The following is an 11,356-nucleotide window of genomic DNA, read 5'->3' as shown; positions in this document are numbered from 1 at the left end:
CCAAGAGCAATAGCATGGTGTAAAATCAAAAAGCAGCAAAGGAGGTTTTACCTGGGGAGGGCTAAATAAAGTTTTGCTTCAATTGGGCCCATTATTTGAGTGCATCTAAAACCCAAGCTTTTTTTGCTTTGGAAAGGGCGATGTTAGAAATCTAGATGGCAGGGGTTCTTTCTCAATTTGTTCTGTTGACCACGGTCCTTTAAAGCCTAACATTTTGAGTTGTGCCAAACAGGAGCAGAGGGAATAAAATACATCTTTGCAACATGAAAAGTATTGCACCCACAACCAACTAATCGTGGGTGCAATGCCAGGATCCTGCAAACTGTCAGCTGCTGAAGTCTAGGAAGAGTCAATTTAACTACAAGAACGCTCACCAGAAACCTCGCAGTTTGAGAACTACAAGCCATCTGTCGCAATGACACACGGTAATTGTAGCTCATTCACAAGAAACTGAATAGAAAATAAAACGTATCCTTGAACCCCTCCCAGCGTTATCAAAGTTTTTGCTTTGGATAATTTAAAGGGGAGGTTCACCCTAAAAACGACTTACTATTATTACATTGGCCCCCCATATTACAATGCAATTATGCCCATTATGTTTTTTTTTATGCTGTACATACCTTGGTACAGCCAATTCATCCGTGGCATCCGGGTTGCGAGTCCCGCGGGAGTGGGCGTTCCCAACATGCTGGTGATTGACGTGATAACCAAAAACGAGCTCCCCCCGTCGCGTAAGCTGCGTCACGATTGCCGAAAGGAGCCGAACGGCGGTGCGCAGGCGCAGTATAGCGCCGACTCGCCTTTCGGCTCCTTTCGCCAATCGTGACGCAGCTTACGCGACGGGGGGAGCTCGTTTTTTGTCATCACGTCAATCACCAGCATGTTAGGAACGCCCACTCCCGCGGGACTTGCAACCCGCAAGCCACGGGTGAATTAGCTGTACCAAGGTATGTACAGCATAAAAAAAAAAACATAATAGGCATAATTGTATTGTAATGTGGGGGGCCAATGTAATAATAGAAAGTCGTTTTTAGGGTGAACCTCCCCTTTAATCTTGTATAACCATTTGTAAAAACAAAAAATAGCCAAGATAAGGAATTTTTTAAAGGAATATAAATATAAATAAGTACACTGGAAAAATCCACACTGCCCAACACACATCTGTAAATATTTAATGGAGGGCTGTTTCCACCTAAATCATCAAGTGCAACAAGCTAAATCTTTACATCTCCCATTTCAATGGCTAGCGCATTAGAAACTAGTACAAGCCAATATGCAAAAAGTACCTATGAATAAAAATAAAACACAAAACCAAAAACGGTTTCAGACAAAATATATATTTAAAAATTCTTTACATTAAACATAGAAATGTGTACAGTTTATTTTAATGACCAGTATTGGCTCCCTAAAAAGTTAGAAAACCTTGGTGACAGTGTGTACAACTCTTCTACATCTGGCGTCTCATCAATAAACCCACATAGTACAAAAGAGTCCCCTCCCCCCCCCCTTCAAACTCTTCTCGATCTGTGCAAATAAAATATCTTTTGGAACCTTCCACCAGAAACATCAAGCATCCTGCTGTGCGGAAGATTCCAACTTCCTCCTCTTAGGATAACAGTTTGTGTTCAAAGATAAAGTGCTTCTACCCAGCAGAGACTCTACCGGACCAAGATGTCCAACGTGGTCATACAAACTCCAGCTTGCCATGTCCACTGTACATCCCCCAGTGAACCAGGGAAATTAGTTTGTCATTGCTGAGGTCTGTATGCCTCATTTTATCACAGGTCAAGCAACAGTTTTCATGCCCGGTCACGGGCACCATGCACTCCAAGTCCAACTTGGCTACTTGTCCTTTCTTCGAGTGGTGCCCATGAAAACTGTAGTGTAGTCTGGACAGCATCTGCTGCCTCTGATCTTGTAGTCTCTTGTTCTCGCTGCGGAGCATACGGAGTGCAAGCATTATAAGAAGCACCAATATTAGTCCACCGGCTATAGGGACAGCAATGACCGCTGCTCTGAACCACAGTTCCTTGGAGGAATTAAGCTCCTGGACCTTTGTGATAAGGTTTCTTGTGCTTTCATGTTGATACCTGCCACCAGAACCTGCAAGAGAAGGAAAGATAATTAGTATACAAAAGCAGCAAAAAGAAAATTATTAAAATGGCTGTCGTTAATCTGTTAATTTGTGAATTGAGCCTAAAGTGCCCTGTAAACACCATCAGTTCAAGACCTTCGTTAGCATCACTAAACATCATAATATTGGTCCATCCTTGTGATGGACAAGTTTATAAAAAAAAAAAAAAAAAAAAAAAAAAAAAAAAAAAAGGGATATAGAGCCAGACAAATTTTAATATAAAGTCTATTTGTATATTCCCTGGGCTCCTGGGAGGAAACTCTTGTTGGCAAAGCACAGTTGAAAACCAAGCCCCATTTTGTTTTTTAGCCGGAAGCTAGTCAACCGAGTATCTGCCAAGGCCTGCAGTAAGCCTTAAAATCCAGTGCTGCCACTGTTGGTAGTAGCCCTAAAGTCCTCAACAGTTGCCGCTAGGGTTGCTTTTAAGTAAACCTGCATTTTGTCCATACAGGGCAACACAACAGGTTTGCTTAGCTGCCACCATTTCCCAACTGTACATCCCTACCTTCCTTTCGGCACCTCATCACCGGGAATGGCGATGCCATGTGAAGATTACTAATATATGGATCTACTCTTCACCCCTGTTGTGATATCAGGCTCCTGAGTAACCAAACAGCAGTGCCATCATGAAGATGGGTTACATGTCCCCCATACCCAGAAGTAATCAAGTAAGTGAAGCCAAATGTGTACTGTGGAGGTGCATGGCCCAGCATTGGCAGAGCACAAGGTCACTTTAAAAGGCCAATGTATTAAAATTATCAGTAGCTATTGTCCGTCTAAAATATTTGGAAATTTAACATTTTGGCACAAGTCTTTAGTAAAAACTCCCAACATTGCGACGTACTTCATCTCTGTTTTCCCATTGACTCCTGGGATATTGATGTCAATCCCAGGAGTCAGCGGGCATCCTCCGTTGCCCCGCATAGTGTAAACATGCCATGCTGGGTAGCCAGCTACACAAAATAAAATAGCACGAGGCCTCAGATGCCAGTAGCCAATATGGCAGCCGCCAGCCATTCAAGAGTACCAGTTCGGGTAAGGATTTCAATTTTTGAAAGACAATACCCAATGTAGCAAGAACATTTTTTTTATTCTTCTGTATCCCCTCTAAAGATTTATTAACATGCTCAGACATCCGTATTGAGCAATACCTATGGGCTGCCATTGCAGAAATGCCCTACAAAATGCTAACTGCCGGGCCATTTTACTGCTACTTTGTTTTAATCTATTCTGAGAGATGGGGACTTAAAAGATCTGTTGCATGCTACTTATAGTTTTTGACAATGCAATTCAAATTTTTAGAAATAGACCAGTAATGAAGAACCCATATTTCTCAAGTGACAGGTACACTTTTTTTTTTTTAAAGGGAAATTTAATATATATTTTTATTTTGTTTGTTTTCACATACCCATATAAAACCAACCTTCAAACATTAAACACCAAAAAGGGAAATAAAATCAATTTCCACTAGCGTTAAACAATTAAACGTTTCAAAATGTCAATTGCCGTGACATGCCTTTATACCGCGCACGGTGGTTTGTTTGCAGATGCCTGTAGGTTAGCATGCTCTGTGCTTTTGTAGACAAGCTTTGTTTGCAAGAGGCAAAAAAAGATAAAACCTCGAGAAGTGCAGCGTCCACACAAATAATGGAACATTCTTCGCAAGGCTGGGAAGAAATGCCTGCTAACGGGCACTAAAAGCCAGACAGGAGCCAAAGGCTCAGACAGACATCAAAGCTAGAAATACATCTTTAACTCTAACCATTCTTTTCCCACTGGTATCTCTAATTACATTAACAACAAAATCAATACCAGACACACAGGGTCTTGGCAGCCATTGGCCTATACATCAAGGAAATGGGGAGAAAAAAAAAAAAAAAAAAAAAAAAGTCATGCTGTACCTGATGTTTCACTTTTAGGATGAGAAAGTACATCGTGCAGGCCTCTGTAGTTGCACATGTCTTCATGACAGCACTCCAGCTTGGGTATAGATGCCCCACTCTTGTTCTCAGAGCTTTTGGCCTTGCACACATCTGCTGTGTTTGCGATAGAGTCCAAGCAGCCATGTGTGAGCGGTGAATTGATGTTCTGCGGGTCAAGCAACCTGGAAAAGCAGGCATTTAATTCCGACTTGCACATGTATCCAGTTGCAACACAGTGCGGGGCGTCACAGTAGCATCTAATTTCACCTGGAAGAAAAAAAAAAAAAAAAAAGGCGGTTTAGTAAAATGCAAGAGACACAAATGCCAAAGAAAGGTGTAAAATTATTGTTGCAATAGCTAAGGTCAAAGGTTAGAAATCAGTCTTTTTAGAGAGACTTCTCTTAATATGCATCAATAATAAAAAAAAGCTGTCACTGGAACAAAGACTACAGGAAAATATTTTCACGGTGACACTTTGAGACCACTGTCAGATTTTCTCACCCTCTTTCCTGTTGGTGTCTCGAGACAGGACATAAAATATCCCCCAATGGGACCCAGAGAATATATATATATATATATATAATCAATTAACCTGGCCATACATTACACAATTTTCCCATTCAATTTCCTTTAGATTTACCTTCAACTTTGTAGCGCAAGGGCCTTCCTGATTGCATACAATTCAAAAGTGTTTAGGTTTCACTTTAGATTATATGGTTTTGGTAAATCTAAAGAAAAATTGTACAATGTATGGCCAGCCTCGGTTGCAGATTTTATATGCATTCAGCACAAAGGCCATCAGCCGTGGCCCCTGCAATTGCCAGGGTATTATGTGACCTCTGTACTGTCATAAGAGGGACATATCACAAAAGTCCTCAGTCAAAAAATAAAAAAACTGGAATTGTACACTTTACAATTCCTGGCGTATTTGCCAAAGTCAATTCCTTTCAGCTGACATGGAAAGCCATAAAAGTTGGCCAAAAAACTACAACACGGGCTTCTCTGCCCTGGACTTGCACGCGATCAGCAGTGTGGTTAAGAAAGGAAGGGGGGGGGGGGGTGGAGAGAGAAAAAGAAACCCACACTAAAATAAGGGGGTAAAACACTGAAAATTCAATACTGCAACTCAAAGAAAAAAATAAATTCAGGAAACCTCAGGGAGGGAAAAAAATAAAATGCTAAAGGAAACGATAAAAGGTTCCCTTCATAAAACTCTCCCCTCAGCGGGCCCCTGAAATCTGATGAACACAAATTCATGTTCCAAGGCATAAAGGCTTTAATTAACATAGCTTCCATATCACAAGAATGCCACATTTCAAAGCTCACCAGGTTTGTTTTTTTTGTGCACATGGAAGAAAAAAAAAATTGCTCAAACATTAAGGAAGCAACTGAGAAATATCAAAAGTAAGCAAACTCCACATCCCCTAAAAGTACAATTTACACATAGAAGGCCTAGAAGGAAGGAAGAAAAAAATAAAAATAAAAAAAATAAAATAAAAAGGGGGGGGGGGTTTAAATAAGATTCAAAGAGCAAAACAAGACTCTTTGCAGCAACTGCCCAAGAAAGAACTAAACCCTATATAATTTAATATGTATAGCTGTTAATATGAAGATGTACAAATATTAATATGTATACATGTACAAAACAGTACACATCAATTGCATTTATTACCACCAATAGGATAGCCCCCCCGCTATGCCATGCCTACTGCTGAAAGCAGATCTCTGATTGGGTTACTGCAAAGGGTAGCCAATGTTCTTAAAATTACAGCCAGCAGCAAAAAATAAAAATTCTGCAGACTTCTGAATTCTATATACTGTAAATTTGCCCACCTCTGCTATAAAGCACCAGCCCTTGTATTTTTCTATCAAAAATGTAATCAAGTCCTCATACAGTCTCCTATGCATCCAAAATGTCAGTTCACTCCTGAAAAAGATCAGTTCCGTGATCATCTTTGTCAGAATGAATAAGCCCAAAAATATGTATATTTAGTGTGAACATGTGAGAATGCCCACAGATTATTAAAAGGATGGCATCAGAAATAAGGTTACAAGGAGGGAAGGACAATGATCGACTGGAGATTATATACACAGCGTAAAAAAAAAAAAAAAATATATAGACAATGATCTTTTGACATCTACGTTCAATCATATTCAAGTTGATCACTGGCATTCATTCATGCACCTTTATTTCGGATATATTCAGTTGGTCACTGTTCTGCCTTATAACCTGCTGAACATATTAGAAATAAAGCTATAAGAAAAGCCAATAGTCAATTTACGAGATTAGAATTAGGGTTAAGGAGGAAAGCCAACTGAATATAGTAGAAGTAGGGTTCCAAGCAGGAAGGCCAACTAAAAGATATTAGTAGGGTTCTAAGAAGAAATGCCAACTGAAGATATTGAAAGGGTTCCAAGGAGGAAGGCCAACTGAAGATATTAGAAGGGTTCCAAGGAGGAAGGCCAACTGAAGATATTAGAAGGGTTACAAGCAGGAAGGCCAACTAAAAGATATTATAAGTAGGTTTCTAAGAAGAAATGCCAACTGAAGATTTAAGAAGGGTTCCAAGAAGGAAGGCCAACCGAAGATATTAAAAGTTAGTAGGAAGGCCAATTGAAGATATAATTAGAAGGGTTATAAGGAGGAAGGCCAATGGTCAACTGAAGATAGTAGAAGTAGGGGGGTTCCCAGAAGGAAGGCCAACTGAAGATAGTAGAAGTGGGGTTATAAGAAGGAAGGCCAATAGTCAACTGACGATATTAGAATTAAGTTTATAAGATACCAATATTTAGCAGAAGATATTAGAAATAAGGTTATAAAAAAAGGATTGACAATGATCAACCGAAGATGTCCAAAATGAGGTTTTAAGGAAAAAGTCAACGTATCTTTAGGCTAAAATGGTTCAAACTGTAAACTCCAAATGACATGAAGCCAATGTTGAAGAAGGTAAGCATTTTAGATTTTCTCAATATGGTGTAAATTTTATGAAGACATTTTTGCAAGGCAGATGGGCAAAGTAGCCTACGCCAACCAATCCGCAATTAAATTTGGTTTGAACAGAAACTTTCTACAGACTTTACCTGCACACTGTCAGCATTTGCTCCTTTTTACCAAATAAGCCTGCACATGCGTTTAGTTCCTGCAGATTTAAAACGCTTTTAGATTGTTTAGCCTTCCTGGAGTTCCCAGATTCAGCAGAACAGCCTTATCTAGAAAGCAAGAGAGTGCTTACAATGCACGGCCAGGCCGAGATGTTATTACAGCGCGGCCCACCTCAAGATCACATTTCACCTCTGTGCACCGAGCTCTGGCTCCCCTGCTTTAATAGCTTAGTTAATGGAAGCCAAATGACAGGAGCGCCTGGGTAACAGAAGGCATTGCATTAGCACTGACCAGATCTCCCTCAGGCTTTCAAAGGCCAAAGTGCTCCAGGGGAAGTCAACTTTTATCCTACTCTTTTAAAAGAAGTCAAACAAATCTACAACTGCCCAAAAAAAAAAAAAAAAAAAGAAACCGCCGTTACAGTTCTACCATTTTGCTGGAAAGAAATCTAAAAAGATAGATAAATTAAAAGGAAAAAAAAAAAAAACGCATTTACAAATATAAACTGTCTGATATAAAGCAAGCTTATCAGTGACAGATTGACGGATGAGGGGAGGAGGGCTGTAGTTGAGTCTTTGCAGCCCTCCTGTACCTCCAAGATGTATATGTTGTCTGTTTATGTGTATAAAGTTTCTTTCAATGTTTTGTAAAAGGCTAGTGGAACGCCGAGAAAAGCGAACAATGCCGTTTCTGTTCTCCGGCTCCCCCCCTCTTTATAATGTTATGTAGCTATTAACCAAAAATGCCTGGTTCCAGTCAAAGATGGCTACAGGAGACGCTGAGGGTTTTTTATCCCCCGACCCCCCCCCACCCTCGGCTGTTCAAAAGCTTTTGAAGTCAACAGCAGCCAGAAGTTATGCGAGCCTCTAATTATATCATTATCAGGCACATAGTTTCAGTATCTCAGACCTCACATCAGTCCTAGTCACCGCCGGATCTGCTTCCCCTTGAATTGAGCCAGGAGGATAAGCTCTGAAGCAACAAGACCTGGGATTTGAGGACGGCACACCCCCCCCCCCCCCTCTTTACCTAAGGGAAAGAAAATTACTACACTTTTGCAAGTCTAAAAAAAAATAGGATTAGTTACCCTAATGTCAGGACTGGTAGTACGGGCAATGACCAGAGGAGTAATGATCAACTCCAGGAGCCTCCACTACATCGTTAGTTACCCTCATGCCTGGACTGGTAGTCCGATGCCCTTCTGGCTTGTGCCAGCGTTAATTATAAGCTCTAGGAGCCTCCACTATATTATTAATTTACTCTCCTGCCTAAACTGGAGGTTCAACAACTTTGGCAAGGGCCAGAAGGTCCATTCTAAAACACAAGCAACTTCCACGACAATAGTTACCCTCATGCATGGTCTGGAGATTTGGCAATGGCCAGAAGGGCACTTACAAGCTCACATAACCTCCAAAATGTTGGGTTACACTCATGCCCAATGTCTAGTGACCCTGGCAATGGTAAGGGCAATTTTAAGCTCAAGTAACCTTAAATGTTGGGTTATCCTCATGCCTGGGCTAGATGTCTAGCAACCCTGGCAACGGCAATTATAAACTCAAGTAACCTCCAAAACATTGGGTTACTCCCATGCCTGGGCTGGATGTCTAGCAAGGGCAATTAGAAGCTCCATTGCAATGCTCCTCATGCCTGGACGGCTCACAATTTTGGAATTGGCCAAAAGGGCAGTTTTAAGCTCCAGTAGCCTTCACCACGTGAATAATTAGCCTTCAGCCTATATGGGCATGCTGACAAGCTTGGTTCTGGCCAGAATGGCAGAGATAAGACCCTGTAGATTCCATTGAATCAATGGTTAGGCTTGTGTCTGGACTAGCCAATTAAATGTTCTGGTAGACTCCATTGCATTAATGATTACCCTTCATGCCTGGACAGACAAGCCTATAACTGCCCTTCTGGCTACAACCAGAGATCCAAAGTTGCCAGTCCAGGCACAAGGGTACACTAATGCAATGAAGTCTACTCACCAGAACCAGATGAAAGTTCTAGGTGCCCACTTTGTAGCAATGGATACCCCATGCCTGGATTGGCAACTCTGGTTCCAGCTAGAAGAGCAGTTGTAAGTTCTAGGGGACTAAACTGCATTAATAGTAACCCTCCCACCTAGTTTGATGTTACAACGCAAACTCTGGTTACAGGGGCAATTAGGAATTAACGTAGACTACAAAGCATCAATGGTTACCAATCATGCCTGGACTGGCAACTCCAGTACTGGCCAGAAGGGCCATTATAAGCTCTAGCAGGGGTATTGTACCAATAACAGTCACGGTATAAACAAATACCATTTCAAAGCAGGTTTAACCAGCCTATTATACCCTTCATACAATAAAGAACTACTACAACTATCTACCCATTTCAGTGTAACAATTTCCAAGCACAAAAAAATAAAAAGTGCTGCTGCAGAACATCTTTGCAATAAATGATGTGCATGATTTTCCTCCGATCAAGGGAGACCAAGTGATAAAAATGTAAACCGTAGCAGGATGCGCTGCAGTATCTTTATAGCAAAACCGAAAATGTGTTGTCAAGTGATGTGGTGGCTGCATTTTTCTAAGGTTTTTTTTTTTTTTCCCCCACCTGGTGATTGGGCTGGTAACACACCAGTATTAGAGTGCCAACACTCTGGATGAATGAGCAGCAGAACTGACAGCTTGGGGGGGGGGGGGGTGTAGTGTTAGCTGTACTAGCAGATTTAGATACAGTGACAAATTGAAGCCAAACTCCAGCTAACACTTTCTAGGCAGTTTTTCCCCCTTTTAGGGATAACGTTTTTACATAAATAAATGCTGACCAGTGCAAGCACCCCTGCTATGGGTAAATGGGTTTGTCTCAACCATGTAACTGCTACATTTACAAGACAGCTTGTTCTTTTGAAAAAGAAACAGACTAACTGGCCAGCCCAGGAAAAAAAAAACACCCTACACCCATCATATCCAAGAATTGGTACACTGCAATATATAAAAAGGGTTTCAAACTGCTTTAAAGCCCATCCAAACACTATATACACTGTACAGGATCAGCATTTCATTCATAAGAGCAGGCTGTGACCCCCATGGGCAGAGCGCCCCCTGGTGTCATTGTCCTGGCAGAGCACAGCTCTGGTTGGGATCCTTTAAAACAATTCAGAATTTCTTACAGGACCACAATGTATCATTATGTGTGTCTATGGAGGATATAATACAATGCATCATTATCAGTGAGATCTCTATGTATCATTCTGTGTATGGAATACATAGTGACTTCCATAAATACAATGTATCATTACCTGGCTGACCTGGCTCCAGGGATCCTCTCTGCCCTGACCTGCCCCTCCAGGGATCCTCTCTGCCCTGACCTGCCCCTCCAGGGACCCTCTCTGCCCTGACCCTCCAGGGACCCTCTCTGCCCTGACCCTCCAGGGACCCTCTCTGCCCTGACCCTCCAGGGATCCTCTCTGCCCTGACCCTCCAGGGATCCTCTCTGCCCTGACCCTCCAGGGATCCTCTCTGCCCTGACCCCCCCCCCCCCCCTAGGGATCTCTGTCTATGGAGGATGCAGTGATAATCAGTAGATCCCCCCCAGGTGTATGCATGCTGGTAGTTGTAGTTCCCCCCACTCCTGTGACTCACCTTTAGTAAGCAGGACGGCCATAGCACAGAGCTCTAGTTGTAGCCAGATGGAGATTAGCCGATCCATTGACAAGCCCCCTGCTCTCCCCGGCTCCGCTGAACGTCTTTCACCACGGGCTGCTCCAAGAAAGTGTCACCATCCAAGCCACAGGACATGCGGGATCCGGGAACCACAAGCAACCGTGTCCAGTGCAAACACCGCCGAGCCCTCCGATCACCGATAATCCGCCCGATACAATCCGAGCGCCGAGCCAGCCATGCAACACACTGAGCCCGCTGCGACCGGAGCTCTGCATAAGAACGGTGCACGCGCTGCGACACGCCCACTCCGCCCCCCGTTGGCGGCTGGGCTGGTGAGCCACGCCCAGACGCCTTGCTAAACAGCTTGGCTGGGCCGTCTGGCTGTCAATCACAGAATGGGAGGGACGAGGGCGGGGCAGGTCTCATGTGGGAGGGGCTAAAGGTAGACTGTCTTCCTAAAATTCATGTGTTTTAACCTGCAACAGTAATCTGAACATTGAGAGCCTCTGAGATCCTCATCAGACCCAGTGTGTGCACCCCTCATCATACCCAG

The 11,356-nt window shown here is 42.6% G+C and overlaps 1 protein-coding gene across 1 annotated transcript; it reads right to left on the bottom strand.

The window, feature by feature from the left end:
- Positions 1 to 1,317: 1,317 nt before the first annotated feature.
- BAMBI (BMP and activin membrane bound inhibitor) lies at positions 1,318 to 11,070 on the bottom strand. Its single transcript, XM_040352599.1, has 3 exons — positions 10,783 to 11,070; positions 4,036 to 4,323; positions 1,318 to 2,103 (listed from the first exon to the last, which is right to left on the bottom strand). The coding sequence occupies exons 1-3, from the start codon at positions 10,847 to 10,849 to the stop codon at positions 1,685 to 1,687; spliced, it is 774 nt and encodes a 257-aa protein (XP_040208533.1). The 5' UTR covers positions 10,850 to 11,070; the 3' UTR covers positions 1,318 to 1,684.
- Positions 11,071 to 11,356: the final 286 nt, after the last annotated feature.

The sequence above is a fragment of the Rana temporaria genome, chromosome 5 (assembly GCF_905171775.1).
Source record: "Rana temporaria chromosome 5, aRanTem1.1, whole genome shotgun sequence".
Lineage (NCBI taxonomy): Eukaryota > Metazoa > Chordata > Amphibia > Anura > Ranidae > Rana > Rana temporaria.
Note: the sequence above shows the minus strand (reverse complement) of the source record. Positions and strands in the feature narration are given on the sequence as shown.

What these genes read in the sequence shown, in the direction of transcription:
- BAMBI (XM_040352599.1), bottom strand. Translation starts at nt 10,849, where the DNA reads ATGGATCGGCTAATCTCCATCTGGCTACAACTAGAGCTCTGTGCTATG. An exon ending in GGCCGTCCTGCTTACTAAAG is followed by an intron (nt 4,324 to 10,782) that starts GTGAGTCACAGG and finishes TTTTTCTTCCAG; the next exon opens with GTGAAATTAGATGCTACTGT. An exon ending in TCCTAAAAGTGAAACATCAG is followed by an intron (nt 2,104 to 4,035) that starts GTACAGCATGAC and finishes CTTCTCTTGCAG; the next exon opens with GTTCTGGTGGCAGGTATCAA.